Raw genomic sequence first — 23,921 nt, forward strand, 5'->3', positions numbered from 1 at the left:
TGCTTTCCTCCTTTTTTAACGTGACAGAATTCTCTGACAAGAAGTTGTCCCCTTGCTAATGATTCCCAAGCACGGAGTGGTGCCCGATTTCACACCTCTTACGACAAAAGATACGTCATCAAAACCATAACAAGTGAAGATGTAGCAGAAATGCACAATATACTGAAGAAATATCACCAGGTAATTAATTTCTTGTTTCAAGGGGGTGGGCTTGTGAGGAAAAACACATTGACTGAAGTTTTTATAATGCAGGAAACAGAGGTTTTAAACTAGAGTTGGTTTGCCACTGTATTTTCAGTTGAATCAACACTTTGGTACATAAATTTTAAACATTATTAGTGGCAGAGACTAGCAGTTTGAAAGCACGTCAAAGTGCAAGTAGATAAATAGGTACCACTCCGGTGGGAAGGTAAATGGTGTTTCATGCTTGGCAGGGGGTTGGACTCGATGGCCCTTGTGGTCTCTTCCAACTTTATGATTCTATGATTCTATGAAATGGCGTTTCTGTGTGCTGCTCTGGTTTTGCCAGAAGCGGCTTAGTCATGCTGGCCACATGACCCAGAAAAACTGTTTGTAGACAAATGCCGGCTCCCTCGGCCAATAAAGCGAGATGAGCGCCGCAACCCGCGTCGTTCGCGACTGGACTTAACTGTCAGGGGTCCTTTACCTTTACCTTTGTTACATTAAAACAAACAACTCTAGACATTTTTGAAGTCTGCATCTCATCCTGAAATGTCAGCCTGCTCAGGTCCTTTGAAAGCGTCCCATCTAGTTTTTCAGCACCAGAGGAAAACTTTAAGTGGTGGCACCAAGATTTTGGTGACGATGCCTCAATTATGGAATTCTCCCCCCGGAAGTACAGCTGGCACCAACATTGATAGCGTTTTGGTGCCAGATTAACACTTGTCTGTTTACCCAGTCATTTATGGGATGTTAACCAGCTGCTGCAATTGGTGTGTTGGAGTATTTCATTTATATTACAATCTGCTCTTATTTTGTTTGGGTTGTTTTAAATGTTAATTTAACCTACCTAGGAACCAAGTGATGGGGCTGGGTATAAAATGTTCTTAATAAAATCAGTAACGGTAGCTGGCTTGCTATAGTTGGGAAGATTCCCCTCATAATAGCATCAAAATTTATTTGCTTGAGTGTTTTGTCTTTCAGCCTCCTCTGTCCAATTTTTTTCTGTGCCTACATGATACTTTAGCTTTCACCCTAATACCATGAGTGGCAGTCAATATGGCTGCTGTCAACTCCTTACCCATATAAATTTGGTTAAGCAGTGCAGGCTAACGTTAGATCTAGCACTTACCCTAGAAGTTTTTAGGTGCCTGACTTTAACAAATGAAAACATCAAATTCAACATTACTATTCTAGTTAAAATGGATATATGTGTATCACATTACAATCAGAACAATTAAAAGTTGACAATTACAGAAATAGTGTCTGATATTAACTTGAAACAACTATTTGTGACCCAGTTGTTGATGTGTGAAATATACCTATTTTTGCTATAGTAGAGGCAAAATAATAGGAATCACTGACCATTTTGTATATGTATCTATGGCATACTAATTTAGCAGCATATCTTGCAGGAACACATGTCAGGCAGCTAGAAGTGTGGCTGGTTCTCCAGAATTTGTGCATAAGATAAAGCAGACACATATTTGACTTTGCAGTTCCAAGTAAATGAGTCCTTAGTGATCACAGCTACATCTGGGATTAAACAACATGGCTTTAGATAAGAGAGCATGACTTCAACCATTGTATTCCAAAAAGCAACTATATGTCAATCATTAGGGTCATATACAATGTATTAGCCATACAGGAAGCAGTGATTTTATTTTATTGCAATCTGAAATATATATGGAAGGAATACACATAAGGAATGCCTGTTTTTGAAGCACTTTTTGGCTTTATCTATCTATGTAAGGCATTTTTACCCTCTTTTGAAGAAAAGGCTCCTAGAGCAGCTTACAGATCAATAAAAAGCACACTGGGTTTTGCCTTCAGGCTTGCAATCTAAAATACACGACACAAAAGAAGATAGGAATGGTGAAGGAGGAGGAAAAGCAAAAGTGCCAGTTCTTAAGGTTACATTTCTTATCAGTTCGCGTAGCCAGTTCAAGGGAGCCTGAGGACAGATGCCAGTCCATAACTGAGATGCAGTTGATTTATCCCAAACACATCATCCTGCCCTGGACTTGTTCTCCTAAAAACAAGTAAACCCCCACCTTCTGAAAGGCAAGACAGAGCAAGTGTCAATCTCTTCATCAGTGGGTAAGAAATAGAGCCAGAAAGTGTCTTAGTCATGTTTGGAAAGATGCTCCTCTCAGTTTCATTTTTTTTAATTGCCTCTAAAGGTGGTGACTGTCCCTTCTTTTGGGGGGGGGGTGTTTTGGGGAGGTCAGCAAAGCATAAACAGTGTTTATCATGTCTTTCTTCTTTCCTTCCCTCAAATCTCTGCTTCAGTAAGCATTGCCCAACTGAGGAATAGGAAACACTTGAACATATTGAATGCATTCTGTTTTTAGTTCCGTTTCAGGCATGCACAAGTTTACTAATAAATATGCTAAAGGGCACTATGCTTGCCTCGTAGATTTAATAGTCCCAGGAGTCCTGATAGCTGCATTAAAAGCCTATTTATGTTAAACAATCCACATTTTAAACTTAATTGCAGTGTATTTTATTTTTAAAAAACCTGTGGTTTATATCTGCAGACTAAAAATAAAATATAGTTCTAATCCATCTGCTGCTGCAGCCAACTGCAGCTGACTCTCTTCTCTTTTTCTTCTACCACGTGTCGTCCCGCCCCCCCCCCCACATCTGTTAATAACTTTGCAGCCTTTTCTTTCCATTGCATCCTTTTTTTTCTGTAGGACAGCTTCCTTTTTAGCTTGTTATACTTCATTCCTGACTACATGTAAGTGGTGCTGATTTCAGTTGAATTTTAAGGTGGAGTTGCCCCACATTCCTTTTTCAGCTTCATGCTAGTGTTTCCCTTCCACCAATTTCCCCCTGCCCCAAAATCAGCATGCATAGGAAACATGGCAGGACTTTGGGGTGTGTGTGTCTAAATTTACCGTTATTGTGTGACTATTCTTGATTCATTGGCTACTGGAATGCCAGAGAGGCTTGCAACTATTTTTCTACGAACAGGTTTTGCTGGTTTATCTTGCTTACAAGTGACCCAGTTCATTTCTCACGGAGCAAACTGCTACTCACTGTATGTTTTAACGTGGGGTGGGCTGCATTCTTAGCATGTACATCTCCTTTAAAAATATAGGGGAGTCTGTTTTTGTCTTGTTTCTTCCTGGTAAGATTTGGTCAGTTTTGTCTTTTGACCTGGGTGTTGTGAAAACCCTTTTCTGCTGTTGGACCTAAATTGCAGTTGTTAAAAATGAGAATTTGAATCTTCTTTTTTTAAAATGTACATATATGCCTTCCTTACATATCAAGCTTTTAAACCGATGATTTAGGAGTTGTGAAATGTTTTACTGTGGTCTATGGTCTATGTCACCATTGTAGGGACGCAGGTGGCACTGTAGGGTAAACCACAGAGCCTAGGACTTACCAATCAGAAGGTTGGCGGTTCGAATCCCCGCAACGGGGTGAGCTCCCATTGCTCGGTCCCTGCTCCTGCCAACCTAGCAGCTTGAAAGCACGTCAAAGTACAAGTAGATAAATAGGTACCGCTCCGGCGGGAAGGTAAACGGCGTTTCCGTGTGCTGCTCTGGTTTGCCAGAAGCGGCATAGTCATGCTGGCCACATGACCCAGAAGCTGTACGCCAGCTCCCTCGGCCAGTAAAGTGAGATGAGCGCCGCAACCCCAGAGTCGGTCACGACTGGACCTAATGGTCAGGGGTCCCTTTACCTTTACCTATGTCACCATTGTAGCTACAGTAGAAGTACTGTAGTAGTGATCTAGCATGTATATATAGAAACAGCTTTGTAGATACAGTCAGGAAACATAAGACTTGTATGGCCTCTGCTTGCACGTTTACTTGAAGGTAAGTTCAGAGTGGAGCATTACCTAGTAAGCATGCATAACATTTTAGCCTTGACACCTTTAGCAGTTTCTGCGACTAAAGAATATTGACACAGCAGTGAAGTCCCAGAAAATGATGTATGCAAATGGCTAAAAGTAATGGGGAAGTGGCATTAAATGCCAGTTTCTTATATGTTACCCTGGAAGAGATCTACACTCAGCCATGTAGCTCAGCTGGTGACTGGGGGCCAGTCACAGGACTGCTCATTTTTATTTATTACATTTATAGGCTACCTTTATCTTTCAAGGATCACAAGGTGGTATAAATGGTTCTAATTTTCCCCCATTTCATCCCCACAACAGCCCTGTGAGGTAGGGCAGGCAGAGAGGAAGTAGTGACTGGTCCAAGGTCACCCAGTGAGATTTCATGGCTGAGTTGGGATTTGAATCCTGTTCTCCCAAATCCTAGTCCAACATTCTAACCATCTAAAGACGTTATTCCCCCTTAACTCCTCACAAAACTCCTTCTGGCCTATAGGGTTGAGTGGTGTGCATTTTAGCTACTGCTTTAAAGTAATGTACAAATGGACTTTAATCTTCTTTAAGGCAGGGTTAGGAAACCTGGGGCTCAGGTACCGATTGCAACCCTCCAGGCTGTAGTCAGAGGCAGCGATCCTTCTGAATTGCAGGAAAGGGCTCTTGTGCTCAGTGTTATGTATTGAAGTGCTCACCCTGGCCACCAGGGGTATTGTGTATACAGTGGTACCTCGGGTTACATACGCTTCAGGTTACATACACTTCAGGTTGCACACTCCGCTAACCTAGAAATAGTGCTTCAGGTTAAGAACTTTGCTTCAGGATAAGAACAGAAATCGGGCTCTGGCGGCACGGCATCAGCAGGAGGCCCCATTAGCTAAAGTGGTGCTTCAGGTTAAGAACAGTTTCAGGTTAAGTACAGACCTCCGGAACGAATTAAGTACTTAACCCGAGGTACCACTGTATAGTTTTCACTCAGGTCCACGTCAGTTAATTTAGGTGGGAAACCCTGGGGTGTTGTTACAAGGTTGACAGCCGACTGCCTATAAAAGCAGGCCGGCTGAGATGTTCAGTTCAGTTCAGTTCCAGCTTACTATAAAGAACCACTTGGAGAAATCTGTGCATTTTCTTTGTCAACACACTACTTAATACTCAGGTCCTCCTTGAGGTTTTTCCCATAGGCACCTGGTGAGCCAGTGTGTGAGAACAGGATGCTGGACTAGATGAGACCTTGGCCTGATCCAGAAGGGATCTTTTGGTGTTCTTATGTTTTATTCTCTGCCTTGGGAATTCTCCCCAGGCCTTCCCTTGCACCCCGAGATTTTCTGTTTCTTCGACTAGAATGTGTCCTTGAACTCTGCTAATGCCTCCTTCTTGGCTTGATGGAGACAGGGTGTGTGTAGAAACAGGCCTATTTGTATAGAGGTGAAATATTTGTAACTCTACCTACTTTGGTCTGTGGCCAGTTGTAATGGTTCTAGGGGTTGCTTGTGCGTAAGCCGGCTGTATCTCCCCGGCTGGGTGCAAACACCTGGCTGGGTTGCCTAAGTGAACCTTTTCTGTCCGGACAGCCACTCACCCGTGGCTGACTCAATTGCTGGCAGAATCCGTCAGTGGGCGTTTCTTAAACTTCTTCCAGCACAGAAGCTCTTTGAAGCCTACTCTCTCTGCGCGAAAGCCTTCTGCGCAAGGAGGGCGTGGGCAGCAGAGGACCCCTACTCTCCCCGCTGGTCCCCGGCAAGGAGTCATGGGACCGCCTCGCCACTTCCCCCATCTGCCCCCCTTCTCCACTGGTGCTACGCTGATTCTCTTCCCCAGAAGATGGGCTGCTCCTCCCGATCCCTGGACGCTCTCCGGAATCCCTCTGGCTTTTGCTCTCTCCCTCCGGCACTGAGGGTAGTTCCCTGACACCAGTATTTCTATGTGGCCCTTGGGAGGTTGCCTAGAATGTAATGTGGACCTTGGGTTGAAAAGAGTTCCCCCACCTCTGGTTTAAGGTATTGACACTCTACCCTTCAACAGGGGTTGCAGTGGTGACTAGGATTGGGTGTTCAGCAACTCCCCACTCAAGCCTTACTTGTGTAGGGGCATGGATGGGGTTGTTGCTTAGTTCCTGCTCATCCCATCAGCCAAGTTGGCTTCCAGAATTGCTGGGTTACAGCTTCTGATCTTGCTCTGTGTGCAATGGCTGAGCTGTGGGCAGCAGAACAGCTAGCAGACTTTTGTAATTAGTGTTGTGGTATAGCCAAGATTACTGAGATTTCTGTACCCCCTGGCTACAACCTGTAACACTGAATGAACCTGAACATTGAAAATATAATGATCTGCTTTTTCACACCTGACAGATCACTGTCTTGCCAAACGTATCTTCTCAGGGCTGATCTAGAAATAATTTAATGAGGCCCTCTATACACCAAGCTTAAACTGAGTAGGAGATGACTCTCTAAATTGGCTTCACAGCACAGAAACTCTCTTTTACCAGACATTTGGCATAAGCTGTAAAGGTAAAGGTACCCCTGCCCGTACGGGCCAGTCATGTCCAACTCTAGGGTTGCGCGCTCATCTCGCTCTAGAGGCCGTGAGCCGGCGCCGTCCGAAGACACTTCCGGGTCACGTGGCTAGCGTGACGAAGCTGCAGCTGGCGAGCCAGCACCAGCGCAGCACATGGAAACGCCGTTTACCTTCCCGCTATAAAGCGGTACCTATTTATCTACTTGCACTTAGGGGTGCTTTCGAACTGCTAGGTGGGCAGGAGCTGGGACCGAACAACGGGAGCTCACCCCACCATGGGGATTCAAACCGCTGACCATACGATCGGCAAGTCCTAGGCGCTGAGGTTTTACCCACAGCGCCACCCGCGTCCCTTTGGCATAAGCTGACCACCCTTTAAAACAATGCAAAACCATTCCGTTCAGGCTAGCTGGGATTAGAGAAGAATTTTTGTCTAGCACATATGTATTTGAACTTTTACTTGTCAAAGCCTTGTCGTTAAATGCATAGTTCTCACCTTGAACATTTTTAGGGCAGGGTATTAATGAAGACTCATTCAGACTTGCATCTCTTTTTGTAAAATAGCTTTTATTTACACTGTGTGAAGCAGTGCAGCTTTAAAAATATATAGGCCCTTTAATCTCAAAGGAAAATGCATGTCTTTTTGTCAAAACGTATGCTGAAATGCTCTGGAGGAATTATCCTGGAATATATTGAAATGATCAAAGCACTGGCAAACCAAAGAACAAAGTCGGAAACGATTGCTGTTGCCAACTAAGAGTTTCAGCAGCAGTGACAACTGCAGAACTGTTGATAGACATCTCTGTGCAAGGGAGATTAATGTAAAAATATGAAGGTTTAAATTATAAATACCTGATACAGTTGGCTTCTTTTTATTTCAAGAAGGTTCCCAGGGGCTACTCATACAGCAGATAATGATGGATTTCACTGCTGTGGAATGAGTTATGGTTACTGATGATTTTTCGGGGGGGGGGGACCTGTCGTCTTAGTTAGCTCCAGCTCCTTTAGAACCACCCACCAAACTGGCACTATTGATATCATGAAATGCCTCTTTTTTATTATTATTCTTTCCACAATACACAATAACAGGGTTGTACTTGTCAGGGCGGGACACGGGTGGCACTGTGGGTTAAACCACAGAGCCTAGTACTTGCCGATCAGAAGGTCGGCGGTTCGAATCCCCGCAACGGGGTGAGCTCCTGTTTCTCGGTCCCTGCTCCTGGCAACCTAGCAGTTCGAAAGCACGTCAAAGTGGAAGTAGATAAATAGGTACCGCTCCGGCGGGAAGGTAAACGGCATTTCCGTGTGCTGCTCTGGTTCGCCAGAAATGGCTTAGTCCTGCTGGCCATATGACCTGGAAGCTGTACGCCGGTTCCCTCGGCCAATAAAGCGAGATGAGCGCCACAACCCCAGAGTCGGCCACAACTGGACCTAATGGTCAGGGGGTCCCTTTGCCTTTACTTGTCAGGGCATCCCAATATGGAGCCTGCTGCCATCTCTAAAGTTTGCAGACCTTTCTTAAGTTCTGCAGCATTAAGTTATTGTGCTCCAGACCACAGAACCTCACTCGAAGTGCAAGGAATGTTTTGACACACTCCTGGTAATAATGTTCACTTTCTTCATAAACAGTCTGCTAGAAACTGTAGAATAAACCATTGCTCATGGACCACATATGGACTTCTGCATTGTCCCAGTGAGCTATATTCTGAAGAAGGTCCCTTATGGTGCCAGAATTGTGCCTTATATATGAGAGGAAGGAAGAAACTGACGGTAAAATGTTCTTCATTTCACTATGGAGAGTCAGGGATTTTATTTTTTCTTGTTGGCTTGGAACTTTGCATTCTGTTCATGCTCTGGAGCTTGAACATAATGAGCCACTGCCTCTGGAATTTTACAGGGATAGGGCCTCCTGGATAAGTGAAATCAACATAATTGATTTGTAGGAAGGATAAATCTTTTTGTGGGCGACATACACACATAGATGAGGGGACACACCCATAGTTTCCTAAGACATGGAAACACCCCTTCAAACATACATTCCTGAAGATACACTGGAACAGCCAAGTTGTGCTGAGGGAGGAGTCCATAGCTCAGAAATCAGTCTGGTCAAGGATATGGAGTCCATGGCTCTCCATTTGTTGGACTACAATTCCCATCACCCACGCCATTGCTTGCTGGGACTGATGGGAGTTGGAGTCCAATAACACCTGGATAGTCCTAGGTTCCCCATCCCTGCTCTGGAAATGCAGTGCCAGTAAATTAAAGGAAGTGCCCAGTCTTTGAAATTATGTCTTTGGAGGATGTACAAGGACAGGGAGAAAGGATAGATAACCTTTTCCTCCCTCTCCAACCCTAAACTTCGTCAGCAAGCTTGTGTAACATGCTGCTTTTTCCTGGTCAACTTGTAGATTTATAGGAGCGTATACCATGCTTCATATAGTAGGAACACGCACTAGATAAACAGAACTTTTTATTTTAAAGGAAACCCTACTTGGTGTGTTTTGTTTCTGGTTTCCTATTTTGGGGCCATAGTAAGTAGGGCTAAAAAGTCCCAAGGATGCGACCTAGAAGAAGCACCACACAGCATAATATCTCAGTTTATATTAAATGACCCAATGGCTTGGACTTCTGATGGTGGCAGTAAGACATTAACCTGTCTAAAATTGCCCTCCCTGAGCAAATCTGAGTGTTAACAGTTGTTTTAGCAATGAGTTATTTCATGTAATTGTATGTGCAATCATGCAGGTTCATGTTTAAATTTGGAAGATGTATACTCCTTAAACGCTTAGTCGTTTACAGTGCTGAGCATCTTCAGAAAGTATAATTAGCTCAACACTGTGCATGTCTTACAAACCATGAATTTAAAAGCCTTCTACTTAGTATATGCCTAGCATGTAGTGAATGCCTAACTACACAATTGGGGCAACTGATAATTTATGCTATATCCCCCTTTCACTTAGCATAGATGTCTTCTTTGAAAAGGCATTTTCTCCAAATCACATTGTGTTTATTAGCAATTTGAGTGGAAAGAGTGCAATTGCATTTCTGTCCGTGTGTGTGTGTGTGTGTGTGTGTGTGAGAGAGAGAGAGAGAGGAGCTCCTCTTTCAAGATTTATTGTAAATGCAACACAAGAGTGCAGATAATTGCTGCCTTGATAATCCATTGCTTTTTGTGTCTGTAGCACAGCTATATTAATATTTTCATCAGGGTAGTGGCATGACTGGCAAAATAGTTTGGGGATCAAATACGGTAGTTGGTGAGGGGACTTACACTGTGCAGAAGCCTGATAATAGTACCAAACAATAGTACCAAAAGACTGTGCACAATGGAATTGGGCAAAGACTACACACAATGGAATTAATTTGGTGAATGTAGAGAGAAGTGGCTCAGGTTTGTAATGCTAACTTTCAAAGGACAAGAGGCACATCTTATTAGTCTTAGTGACTAATAAGAGCTGTTGGATTTAGTTTTAATACTCAAGATAAATTTTAGTATATGAATTCTGGAATTTACTGTGTTAAACAGAGACGGAATTACACATTGTCAGTACACTATGCAGGAGTCTTTGTCTGCTGGCATCTAAGAATGAGCAGTATGTGAGGCCTTTGTTTAATATGCTACAGTACACTCGCTGAATGTGTTTAGGAAAATTAGTGTTTTTTCTTTTCTTTTCTTTCTTCCCATAGGGCTCAATTTGTCTTTTATTTATAGATTTGTTTTTAAGTAGTTGAAAGCTTTAGACAGTTAAAAAAAATAAAAATAAAAAACGCTGAATTCTTGGAATGTATCAAACGAAGACTTGTTTGTGACTAGATTTCCAATTAATGTGTAGGCAAAACTGAAACTGCCAGTTAATGGGCACCAACAAAAATCCTGTAGCCCTCTTTCTGAACAATTAATTTTGTTTGCCTACTTTCCAACAGAATGAGCAGGAATAAATAGGTTTTAAAGGGGGGAAAGGTAGGAAGCTTTAGATTAATTTATTAGGCTTTTGGATGGAAAACTTATTTGCCCCTCACCACACCTTTTTTGTGCGTTTACAGTAAGTTTTATTAATAGCCACAGACAATTCCCATTTCTCTGCATAACGTTTCTGGAAAAAAGGCAAGAGCTCTAACTAGTATCTGATACAGTCAAACCAAATGCCTCTGTTTTGGAACGTTTTCGCTCCTGAACAGCGAAAACCCAGAAGTAAGTGTTCTGGTTTTCGAACGTTTTTCGGAATCTGAGAACATCCGACGCGGCTTCTGCTTGAGTGCAGGAAGTTCCTGCAGCCAATCAGAAGCTGTGCCTCGGTTGTTGAACATTTTGGAAGCCAAATGAGCTTCTGGAATGGATTATGTTCGACAACCGAGGTTTGACTGTAATGTAAAACCCTAGAGTGTGGGACACAGATGGTGCTGTGGGTTAAACCACAGAGCCTAGGACTTGCCAATCAGAAGGTCGGTGGTTCAAATCCCCGTGACGGGGTGAGCTCCCATTGCTCAGTCCCTGCTCCTGCCAACCTAGCAGTTCAAAAGCACGTCAAAGTGCAAGTAGATAAATAGGTATGGCTCCAGCGGGAAGGTAAACGGCATTTCCGTGCGCTGTTTTGGTTTGCCAGAAGCAGCTTAGTCATGCTGGGTACATGACCCGGAAGCTGTACGCCGGCTCCCTCGGCCAATAAAGCGAGATGAGCGCCGCAACCCCAGAGTCGGCCGTGACTGGACCTAATGGTGAGGGGTCCCTTTACCTTACTAAAACCCTGGAGAGCTGCTTCCAGTCAGTGTAGACAGTACTGAGCTAGATGGACCAGTGGTCTGACTTGGTATAAGGCAGCTTCCTTGAGGTATGTGAGTTGTGAATAGTACACAATGTGCCATTTATCACTTCTTTCCCTGAGGGAGCAGGGTGCCTGTCAAGGATTAGATGTGCCAACAGGGTTTCCTTCCTCCTTATCTCCTCCAGCTGTGCGCCTGCTGTTTTCTTATCCTGCCAGCTGCCAGCGTATTTAAACCTTAAATTAGAATACCTGCTTTATTCACCACTTTCCAGTCCAATGCCATCATTTATTTTAATATCTTTATTTACCTTCTAGCCTTTGCATGTTTGGTAGTGGGGTATTATCACTAGTCCAAGGAGACTAGGGGTACTTACTTAAATTGAACAAATATACTTATGATTTATGAAATATTAATATAACGGTATGTTTACTTTCAGGTAAGTTCCATAATAAAGCTGGGTTTAATATCTGACACAAAATATTACTGTTACGGGTCTTACAGATATTTTAAATCAATGATACTTGAACATTAGTGTTACTCATGGTTTAAAAAGATAGCAAAGTGTTTGCTCAAGTTCTTTTCCCTATACAGTAACCAGAGTCAAGTTATACTCCCTATGCCCACCTCTGTTTAATTCTCAAACCTATTAAGAGAGCATTCTTTGTGTGAACTTAATTTGATAAATAGAAACTAAAATCATAGTCGGATGGAAAGCCATCTCTTTCATCAGTCTGGGAATATAGAATATATAGTCCTGCGAGGTAGCACAGTACAGCAAATATGGTTTGAAAAAGAAACACCAATATTGTAGAACATTCTTGTTTTTAAAAGATAGCATTAAAATGTATTTGTTTCATTTGCTCTATGTGGTTTTTTTCCTGGAAGAAAAGTCATGTTGAGTGAAATTCAAAATAGCTGCTATCTTTGGATATGAAGAAAAGGCTTATTTCACTCCATATTTATGTCACAAATGTAGTGTTTTATATGTCCCATGAGATTAACCCCCAGTCTGTTTCTATACTATTATAGATGTTGCTAGCAACCTGAAAAGCTGTTTGATTACAGCTAAGAAGTGTCTCCAGATATGGTTAACTTTGTTCATTGTATTCTTCTAAATACATTTCCATTTAATGTTGAAGTCACTAAACTAGGTATTTGAAGAACTGCAATATATATATATATAATTGTGTAAATTGTTAACTTTTGCACTTAAGAATTTGACTTATTCTGCTGTACAAAAAAGGAGTACTTTTTATTTTTAAAAAAATCCTTTATGGCATCTATGCAAGTAAAGTCAATACCATCCATCCTCCAATACCTGTATTCATGTTATTGTATTCTCAGTAGTAATACAAGTCTAGGTGTCTTCTGCTTGGGAGAGTTCGGACTTTGCACTAAACCATAGTTTAGTGTGATGAGAATGATTCTCAGGGAGCTTCAGGGCTCATGAGCTTCCCTGCCCCTTGTCCACCAGTGTAGCCACAAGGATATGTTAGAAGCTTTTGCTTCTGTTTTCCATTAGCTACAGTCTAGCATTCTACTTGCATCTAAACTATGGTTGATGTTAACAGTGGGTCTCTGGAAACAACAGGGGAAGAAGAAGCTCCAAGGTTTAGCATGGCTTCTAAATATAAGCACTGAAATAAAGCAGAGAAAAAATTTGCAGAGTTAGGTAGGTAACTTCTATTTGGTATAAATGGAAGTAACTGCTGGGTCATAGGCATGGACTGAAATCCAGAGAGGAATGCATACAGAAAAAGACTATATCACTTGCTCCCTGACTTTCAGGAAGGTTGGGGAGATACTACTAGGAGGAGGAGTTGATAAGCCCCTATGAACCTGCTGAACACTGAATATGGTGTTGCAGATCTAGGTCCTTTTCTGGTTCCTCATAAATGGTTGGGTGTAATTCTTCCTTCCATTAACTGAAATAACAGAAGTTTTAAACACGTCCTTTTCTTCTTTTTCAAAGAACACAACCCAAAAAGTATTTTTGATGCATACTGTGTTTATATCTGCTAGCTGAACGGGGCATGATATCTATTTTGATAGCTCCCATATATCTGCAGGTGGCAGGCTCCAAGGCGGACATCCTTTTTTGTGAGGGAATGCTGAGATCTTAGAAGTGAAAGTACATAGTTTCTACCTGCTGGAAGTGAACTGTGTAATCATGAGGTGCAGATTTGAGGTGAGAACTAGTAAGAGAAGGGATTTGCTAGGTTATGTGAATTCTGACTGTTTGTGAGAGACGAGGATTAGCAAAACACCTTGAAGAGATTCCTAACTAAATGGGGGGGAAATGTGTGTGTTCACTTTTCATATCTGTGTGGAAGAGGCTTTTCAAATTCTGCAGCTACCCTATAGCGTGGCCCACCAACAGTTAAAGAATGTGGGCGTTTTAGAATTATTTTTTCTAATTGTTTGCCTTGTGGTATAACTTTTCTCATTAAATCTGTATGTCTGAATCTCTGTTACTTCTGTGTATCTCTGCAACAGATATCCAGTATGTGTCAAGTTCTAATATTAATTTTTTTCCTCCTAGTTTATAGTGGAGTGTCATGGCAACACACTACTTCCTCAGTTTTTGGGAATGTACCGGCTTACTGTTGATGGAGTCGAAGTATATATGATTGTTACAAGGAATGTATTCAGCCACCGTTTATCTGTTTATAGAAAATATGATTTAAAGGTGAGCACTGAGTGGCTTCTGTTATGAATATTGCAGTAGCTGCCTTGATAGTCCCCTCCCCCCTAAATGGTACAAAATTCTGTGGGTTCTTAGAGGCTATCAGTAGCAGTACACCAGAAAGTGTCTAGGAAACGCTTTCGTTAAGCTATTATTATTGAAATAGTTTGCGGCTTATCTAACGCCCAAACCTTTTATGGAAGTAAGATAACGTTGAGTTGTATTGTGTGCTGTAAAGGAAGTGGCTTAGCAGAAGTATGCTAGCTAAAAGTGGATAAGTGCTAATGGTTGCAGTGAAAACCATTTGAGGGGTAAAAAAATAAAAATAACTGAAGCAGCTCTCATGTCCTTAATGGATTCTGTAGACTGTTACAAATCAGTCTGCATGCAGATTTTTTTAAAAAAAATTAATAAATTAATAGAACCATTTTAATGGCGTTAGGAAGAATGTGTTAAAAGTTGAGCTAATATTTGTAGATTCAAAAACCCTAGTAAGCAACTTCTATTTTCTGTTACCATGACCAAATATATTAGGCTGCAGTCCCACTTAGCAAGGGAGTAAGCCCCAATGTACTTAATGGGGTTTCTGAGTAGACAGATATAGGATTGCACTGTTGGTTTGTTTAAAGCTGTCAAACTGGCTCAGATTAGCTTATTCATATCCTGTCTTGTTTCCTTAGCAAGGAACGTGGCGAGCTGAAAAAAAATATGTTTCAATTGGAAACTGGCCTCTCAGGAAGACGGACTGACCTCCAGTGCACTTTATTTTAACCAGCTGATACATGCCCTTTTAGCAAAAGAAACTGGTGTATACCTTCCCATATGATTTGCACCTTTGCATTTGCTTACAGACTGAAACGTAACTGTAGGGTGGCCTTGAGAGCTCAAAATCCAGAATGCAAACAACCTACATTCTGTTGGCTTAAATAGACGTGTTTGCTGGCCAAGCTTATTTTGAATGACAACATAATTCTTTCACCCCCTTTTGGCTGTAGCGTACCCAATGCCTTCTCCCTTACGTTAGTATAAATGGTTTTCTGGAGACAACAAAATTACGGCCTGTCAGTTCTGCTACCTGCCAAGAGTGGCATGCAGCTAACATTAATACTCCCAAACATCAGGCCTCCTCGGTTCCTACAAATTCAATTATATGTACATTGTACACCAATTCAAAATTTTAAACTTGTCACACTAGCTGCAAAAGTTGGTATTTGGCAGGGCTGATATGCTCGTCAATTGACAAGTCCAGTCATAGGTTCATAAAATTGCAGTGTTGGAAGGGACGTCAAGGGGGTCATCTATTGCAACCTCCGGCAGTGCAGGAATCTCCACTACAGGATCCATGACAGGTGGCCATCCAAACTCTGCTTAAAAACCTCCAGTGAATGAGAGTCCACAACCTCCCAAGGGAGAACATTCCCCTGTCAAACAGCTCAAATCAAAGATGGTCAACCGCCTGTTACCTTTTTTTCATGGTCTCATCTGGCAAGAGTTCTAGGTTGCAATTGGGCGTTCTGTCCTCAAAGCTTCGGTCACTGTATCCCTGTTTTTAAAATTGCAGACATTTCCAGATGGAAACACGTCAGGGATAGGGGCCTCTGCTTAACCTACTGCTATGCCAGAATGTTTTAATTGCTTTTGAAAGTTGCATATACTGTAATCTGAGTGTGTGTAACTTTGCATCAGGGCTACAGTGAAAAACCTTACTGTGAATCTACTGGAGGAATTATGCATAAAAGAACACCTATGCCCTTCAGTTTTATCCCCAGCAGCAATTTAAATACAGTATTTCTGTTTCAGGGGTCTACAGTTGCAAGAGAAGCCAGCGACAAGGAAAAGGTATGGCAAAGGTTATGTTTCCTTAAATTGCCTAACTTCAGCTTTTAAGAAAGGGGGAAACAGTGATAATCATGTACCATGATTCTGCCATCACTCTGCCTGTAAATAACAGATGCTGGTTTCAAAATAATTACGTTTATTTATACAATAAGAAGCATAGGAAATCAGACAGCATACACACATTCTGAATTTCAAGCATTAAAAAAAACATACAGTACTATTAAAATACATACAAGTACTGTTGAGTTAAAAGGATCTCAGTAGTGATTTCTAGGCTACTGCTTGGAGAAGCAGATCTGACTGGTTACCAATTTGCTTCTGGGCATAATTCAGAGTTTGGCCTCAAAGAAAAATGGTGGTTGGGTATTTGCATGCCATCCCCCTCTGCCACTGGTGTATTTTCTGCACCAGTGCATAGGTGCTAATGGGGAATTTTATGGCCAGAGTCAGTTGGCGCCCCAAAGTCTGGATTAGGGTTACTGGCAGTGTGTGTAGACTCACATCACCAGGCTTGAAATGCTCATCTTACCTTGTACTGCCTTTTTCTCTTCACATTCCTTTACTGCTTCCTCTGCCTTTGTGTTAAGGACCAATTTACACATATCCCTCTATAGAAGTGTGAAGAAATAAGCGTGTGCTGCCCTCTACCCAGTCACCCTTCCAGAGGTTTTAGCTAAAAATACCTTGCACAAAAATGCTTTGTCTTTGTTACAGTGACCTGGTTCACATAAACATTGGCTACAGCTTGTGGTTCAGTGAGGAGAGCTTCACCACAAAGCCATTTTTGGCTGAAACACTAAGCCAAATCTGGGCTTAGCTCAGCGCAGTATGGGAATAAAAAAAGGGCTTAGGAGGAGCAAACAGGGAACCAGGCCACTGAAGCTTCACATTAATTTGTATGTGTGTCTTACATTGGCATACCTAGAGAACAAGTTGGAAAGCATGCCCTTAACTTTTTGAATAACCTTGGGCTTAGCACAGCTATTCAATCCAACATGCTTTAGTCAGCTATCTCTTAGGGCAGGGGTCAGCAAACTTCTTCCACTGTCCCTCAGACCTTGTGGGGGGTTGGACCATATTTTGAGAGAGAAAAAGAATGAATTTCTATGCCCCACAAATAACCCAGAGATGCATTTTAAATAAAAGGACACATTCTACTCATGTAAAAATACCAGGCAGGCCCCACAAGCAACCCAAAGATGCATTTTAAATAAAAGGACGCATTCTACTCATGTAAAACATGCTGATTCCCAAACCGCCCGCAGGCCAGATTTAGAAGGCGATTGGGCCGGATCCAGCCCCCAGACCTTAGTTTGCCTACCCATGTCTTAGGGCAGCAGTTCTCAACCTGTGGGTCCCCAGATGTTGTTGGACTACAACTCCCATCATCCCTGAGCTCTGGCCTTGCTAGCTAGGGGTGATGGGAGTTGTAGTTCAACAACATCTGGGGACCCACAGATTCTGAGATCGGGGTGGAAATGTGGCTTCTCCCTGTGGTGTGTGTGGTAGCAGTGGTGAGGAAGCACATGATTCATGACACCTGCTCCTGATCTCCCTTTACCAGGGCGGGATTTAGGTTTGATGAGGCCCTAAGTTACTGAAGGTAATGGGGCTCTTTATATAGCAGGCGGGGCCCATTGCTTACATCATAGGAACCTACACAACACAAAACACTGTTGCTGTATGTAGGTTTTATTTTATTTGTTTTTTATCTTTTGGAAGTGTACATCCAGAGTTTTTTTTCCTTTAAAGAGTGGGACCCTAAGCTATAGCTTGTTTAGCTTATACACAAATCCGGCACTGCCCTATACCATAGTTAATTGGGGAGCAGAGTATTAGAATTGGGCCCTTTGAATGTGCAGCATTTGTGGGGCGTTTTGATGAGGAATGCAGCTGAGCCCTGCACCTATTTCTTGTGCTAGACTTCTGACAAAACAGATGTATGTGCAACGACTCTTGACAAGGTGAAGGCTGGTCTTGCAGATGAGCAACGTGTTTCCTTTTTTACTGTAAATACTCTAAAACGGCTTAACTTAATCAAATCGGTCATAAAAGCAAACAAGGTCTCAATTAAATGGGAAAATAGATGCTCTGTTCCTTACATTTAGAATCATTGCTTGTGTGCACTGGAGCCGTAGCTCATTTGTGCCCCCTTGTGGCTATTCACATTTTGGATAGCTCTGAAATACTCCCCTGCGCTTTTGATCAGGAAATTCCTTGTTTTCATTGCTTGTTTCACTGGGCTCATTGTTTTGAAACGGTTTTTATGTGCTAGCTTTCTCTTGTCCGTTTCAGGCCAAAGAACTGCCGACATTCAAAGACAACGACTTCATCAACGATGGCCAGAAGATTTATATTGATGAAACAAACAAAAAGATGTTCCTTGAAAAGCTTAAAAAGGATGTTGAGGTAAGCGGTCGCTTGCCTGGTCAGCTCTGAAGCTCACCACACTTAGTAAAAGCCATAGTGCCTATTGTAGGCAGATTTACCCCACCAATTCAATATTGCAAAATGCTGCAAATAAATGTTATAGTGACCTGTAAATTATTTGTCCTCCCGATTGTAACTGGGATTTTGCTGATGTTTTTTCATGAGAGCAATATGTTACGGAGGGCACCCAGTGCACCTGCCAGTACTTCTCACGGTACCCACAAAAAGCTATCAATGAAAATTCCTGATACAGGTGCCTCCCCCCCCCCTTGATGGGGTGGCATGCCTGCACCATTTCGTGATTCTGTCTCTTTTTCTGCTCTCTTAGATGTGGCAGCCATTGCACGAAGGCCCCACAGCAGTCATTTTATGGTGTGCCATGACTCTGCAGCATCATTTCATGACTGGTGCTCGTGGCACTTTCTCAAAGTTCAAAATGCATCCACTGGGTCAAAAAGGTTGGAAACCCCTGAAATGAGGAGATAAAGGGAGATTAGAGCCATGGTCTATTTACAGGAGGAATGCTGAGGCTGGGGCAGGCTATTACTTCCCTCAAGCTGGTGGTGTAAACTAGCATCAGGGGGAAAAGCACAAATGTTGCTTTTAATATTCATGGCACTGCATCTTGAACTGTTAAAATGCTCCGTAAACACTTGATGTGCCTCTGAAATATGGGCAAAATTGCATTTTCTGCTATTTTAAGATCAGTCATGTAATTGTGTTTGGAGTGGCTTCTATGGCGTTGATTAGAATTCATATTGAAGGATCATTAAATTGTGTATGTAGGCAATTATTGTGTAGTGGTTTGGCATGCCACGGTGATAATGGAAAACTAGAATTGAATCTTGGTTTTATCTTTCACATTCTTATTTTTTTGGGGGAGGGCATGCTAAGAGCAGCAACTATGCTCACAAAATACTTAAATTTACCCCAATATATTTAGTTGAATGTAATTCAGTTTCAAATCAGTTTTAATCTTTGATTTATGTTTATAGCAGGGACTCTCTGGATCACGGCTTTGCCTCCTTAGAGTCCAGTTTTTCTGGAAAAACTGCACTCTGCTTCTGAGTTTGCTTGATTATTCAGTATGGCTTTTCAGTTGCATGCAGCTGGGATGGGGCTAAGATGCTCAACAAGCCTTCATGGCAGCCATCTAATGTATATCAAATTATTGCACTGCTGCAGTCTTGTCTTTAAGACCGATCTTCAGGATCAAACTAGTTGCAACATGGCAAATTGAAAGGGAGGGTTGATTCAAATCAGGACAGTGGCAGGAGCAAAGGGTTAAAAGCCCCCTTCTGCATCCCCTCATCTTACCTATTAGTTTTGGGGTTTTTTAAAGTAAATCAAGCAATGCACATGAACACTAATAGGGGTCATCCACACTGACCAGCCAAATCTGTTTTCCTTGCAGCTAGCATTCTTTTATTGAAAGTTGTCATGTAACAAAGCATTTCTTAAAGCAGCATAAATTTGGCTCTTCTGCCTTGCTTCACCAGTTCAATTTTGCCCCCACCCAGTCAATGTTCATGCACAATGGTCCAGGTAGAATGTACTCTTGGAGCGGGATATACAGTGGCTGAAGAGTCATCACTGATTCTTACCTCTTTCCTGGGAGGAGCGACTGCAAGAAAAGAAGCAGTACCTTTCCTAGAAACCAGAATTTGGCTTAAAAGGGAGGCCAGTTGAGAGTTGCATACAGTGGTACCTCAGGTTAAGTACTTAATTCGTTCCAGAGGTCTGTTCTTAACCTGAAACTGTTCTTAACCTGAAGCACCACTTTAGCTAATGGGGCCTCCTGCTGCTGCCGTGCCGCCAGAGCATGATTTCTGTTCTCATCCTGAAGCAAAGTTCTTAACCCGAGGTACTGTTTCTGGGTTAGCGGAGTCTGTAACCTGAAGTGTCTGTAACCCGAGGTACCACTGTATAGGCTTTGAGTGCATGATCTAGTTGCAGGGTACAGATCATGTGTTCAGAGCCTTAGGCACACTAGGATGCAGTTTTACAACTCCTGTACAGAAGCTGTGGTCACTGTATGGCATTCCTCTCCCTTGTGTACATACGCAAACAGTGGGATCATTGGAGCTGGTGGGAAATGAAGCTATGTGTCTCACCGACATTTAGGTACAAATACATTAGTTCCATACTATTTTGTTTTTAAACAATGGTTAGTGAATTCTACAAGTGTCAGACATGGTGATTACAAGAAGTTTCCTACTAGATAATATCGAAGTCCTGTCAGCATTCAGTATCCCACAGAGACAAACCAATAGCCTACTGAAAAGCCTACAAAAGGCTTCCCCACTGCTGTGACCCATCATACTGTTTCTGAATAGGGAGGTTCCATTTAGCCATCAACTGATGGATGGATTTTACCTGAGCTAGTGGCCATCCACACATTCATTCTGTCACTAAATTGTGAGTTGTGTGAAGAATTATTTCCTTTCGTCTGTCCGGAATCTGCTGCCAGTCAATTTCATTGGCTGGTTTCCTAGTTCTAGCACTGTGTAAGAGGTAGAAAGTTCTCTTAAGCAACGTTCTGCTCAACTTCTCAAAGCAAAAAATAAATCCTCAAATCCAAATTATAGCTAGGAAAACTGTCGTGTTTCTCCTTTTGTGCCATGCATAAAATATACCAGACTTGAAGAATCCCACTTGTTTTCCATTGAAGCTTCCTATTTTGGCTTTCACTCGAGAAAGCCTGTTGCAGTAGAAAATAACATTTGCTGCAGAAAAGTTACCTTTTCCCACCCCCACCCAACTGGATCTTGGGATTTTCTACCCCTTGGTAACTGACCTTATTTTATTGTTGCCTTCAAAGTTCCTTGCTCAGTTGAAACTCATGGACTACAGCTTGCTGGTTGGAATTCATGATGTTGAGAGAGCAGAACAGGAGGAGGTTGAATACGAAGAGAACGATGAAGAGGAAGGAGAAAGCGATGGGGCTCATCCTGTTGGAACGCCTCCAGATAGCCCAGGAAATACACTCAACAGCTTGCAGCCTTTAGCTCCAGGAGAATTCGATCCAACCATTGATGTTTATGGAATAAAATGCCATGAAAGTAAGTATATTTAGACATGGGAGATATTTCAATTCTTGCATCAGTCTCCAAGTCTCTAGAAGGAAAGAAAACTCCACCAAGGCCCAAAAAAAGCATGATGCCCAATTATCAATTGCTCATCTATAGTAGGATTTTAAAAACTTTTTGGAGTGGGGCAAGGGATCTTCAATGCATGGCTCTGATTTTAACATGTCATTATTAGGTATTGTCTGAATACAGTAAAAGCAGTTCACTTATAAATAACTACAATACTGCATTAGCCAGCTATATTGCTAAATGCTACAGAAAGATAGAGATTCTGAGCTGATGTCTTGAATAACTCCTTTTTGCTTTCATTTGAAAGTCTACTGACTGCATAGACATTGGACAGTTATTTACAGTGGCAAATACACCTTGCTTGACAAAAGAAACAGGTGATTGTTTTGACATGTTCCAGAGGTTCTCTGTTTAGATTTTTACATTGTGCTGTGGGCAGTATAACTACCAAAGCTGATACAGAACAACAATTAAAACATTTTAAACAAGTTGAAATCTTACTACACACTTAAAATCCCCATCAAACAACCTGCAGCACTTACTACAAATAAAATTGCAAAGTGTGGGAGTGAGAATTCAGCCAAAGGACTGGGTGAAAAGATGAGGTTTTAAGTGGTGGCAAAAACTCACCATGGTACTACAGATTTTTTCTTCTAGTCTAAATAATAATAATAATAATAATAATAATAATAATAATAATAAATTTTATTTATACCACACCCTCCCGGGCCAGAGCTGGGCTCAAGGCGGCTAACACCAGTAAAATTACAGTAAAAACATAATAGGAAAAAAACCCTAATTTAAAATACAGGTTAAAATGCAATTTAAAATGCAGCCTCATTTTAAAAGGAGCCTAAAGATAAAACCATAAGGGGAGGGAAACATAAGGGTCAGACTGAGGCAGAACAGCTCTGTCTTGCAGGCCCTGCAGAAAGATGTCAAGTCCCACAGGACCCTAGTCTCTTGTGACAGAGCGTTCCACCTAGTCAGGGCCAGTACTGAAAAGGCCCTGGCCCTAGCTGAGACCAATCTAACCACCTTACAACTTGGGACCTCCTAAATGTTGTCATTTGTGGACCTTAAGGTCCTCCGCGGGGTATACCAGGAGAGGCGGTCCCGTAGGTATGCAGGTCCTACTTGGAAGATTAAAAAATGATCACTTTATCTCATTTTAAAAATATTCTTGTAGGTCACTTTGATGACCTCAGGCTATGAAGCGGTTTATAAATGTGTTTTAAAAAATCTTCAAAAGCAAATCTAAAATATTTAAGCAAAGTGTTAAGGTCCTTACAAATTCACTCAGTCATCAAAAAACTTGTAAACTGTAAGTTTTGGTGTGGAAGTTTTAATTCTGCAGTCACTTTTAATTGTGCCAGCTTGCAATTGCAGCTAAGTGCACCCACACTTTCCCCTCTCTCTCCACTGATTAGTGTTATCTATCTTTCTTACCCCTTAATCAGTTATCAAAGAGTGAAAAGATTTCTAGGACTCACATACGCCCTTTGACATATGGTTTTTAAGACACTATTAAAGGGGCAAAGGTCTACCACCAGAATAACTTCCAACTTGCTTCCGCAGAGTTGTTTAATCTCTTGGCTACAAATATGTGCATTATTTTTAGTACTATGAATTATTTTCACAGATGCACCCAGGAAGGAGGTATACTTTATGGCAATCATTGATATTCTTACTCATTACGATGCAAAAAAGAAAGCTGCCCATGCTGCAAAAACCGTCAAACACGGCGTAAGTTTCATTGATGTATATATTCCAACTTAGTTATGTTCACGTAAGCGCTGGGCAATACCTGGTTTTCAACTTTGCGATATATCACCAGCTAAACACCGCGACATACTGAGATATCACAATGTCTGAAATAAGGATGGAGCTATACAGAGGCTGGCTTCACAGTTTTTCCCACATTGTGATTTTTGCATAGTGTGCTCACACACACACATCATGATTTGTGATATATTGCCAGGTCAAAAATTATAAAACCAATATAATGATATGGACTTCAAAACCAGTTTTGGATCATGTACCAAGATATCGCCCAGCCCTAGTTCAGCATTAGAAATCACCAGCGTTTTTAGACAAGTGGCCACCCGCATTTTGAATTTTGAGTTTGTGCTGGAGGAGCCAGTCACACCTGCAGCATTTCTCAGATAACACGAAATTAGAGATACAGCCGCCCACTGCCACCACCGCCCCTCGACAGCCTTATGCTTACCATGGGAAGTCAGTCATGACTTGCTGGTACTGATTGGGGAGATCACACAATATTGAGTTCACATAAGCATACACTGCTGTTCAGGGGCGCCATTTTGAAGCAAGTATTGGGGGGGGGGGCAGACAAGAATGGTGATATGGAAGGGAGGGTGGGAGGAAGAAGGGATGGCAGAAAAGAAACCTGAAAGTAAAAGGCGAAGCCCTGGACAAAGATAACTATGAATCAAGCTGGAAAGAGTCAGAGAGGTAGGAGGGGCTTGGATGACTGGGTAGCACAACTTCAAGAGTCATCACTTGCAAGGCACTTGCACTCCCCCAGCGTGCTTTGTTTTAGGGCAAT

At 42.1% G+C, this 23,921-nt stretch overlaps 1 protein-coding gene across 4 annotated transcripts in view; it reads left to right on the forward strand.

The window, feature by feature from the left end:
• Positions 1-23,921, forward strand: part of PIP4K2A (phosphatidylinositol-5-phosphate 4-kinase type 2 alpha) — a 178,424-nt gene that overhangs the window by 151,034 nt on the left and 3,469 nt on the right. For all 4 annotated transcript variants that reach the window (XM_079947856.1, XM_079947857.1, XM_079947855.1 and 1 more), the window contains 6 exons: positions 28-180; positions 13,842-13,988; positions 15,786-15,824; positions 18,120-18,233; positions 21,076-21,316; positions 22,995-23,098. In XM_079947856.1, coding sequence (XP_079803982.1) covers positions 28-180; positions 13,842-13,988; positions 15,786-15,824; positions 18,120-18,233; positions 21,076-21,316; positions 22,995-23,098 — 798 coding nt within the window. The remainder of the gene's footprint in view (positions 1-27; positions 181-13,841; positions 13,989-15,785; positions 15,825-18,119; positions 18,234-21,075; positions 21,317-22,994; positions 23,099-23,921) is intronic.

This window comes from Podarcis cretensis (genome assembly GCF_951804945.1).
Source record: "Podarcis cretensis genome assembly, chromosome: 12".
Lineage (NCBI taxonomy): Eukaryota > Metazoa > Chordata > Lepidosauria > Squamata > Lacertidae > Podarcis > Podarcis cretensis.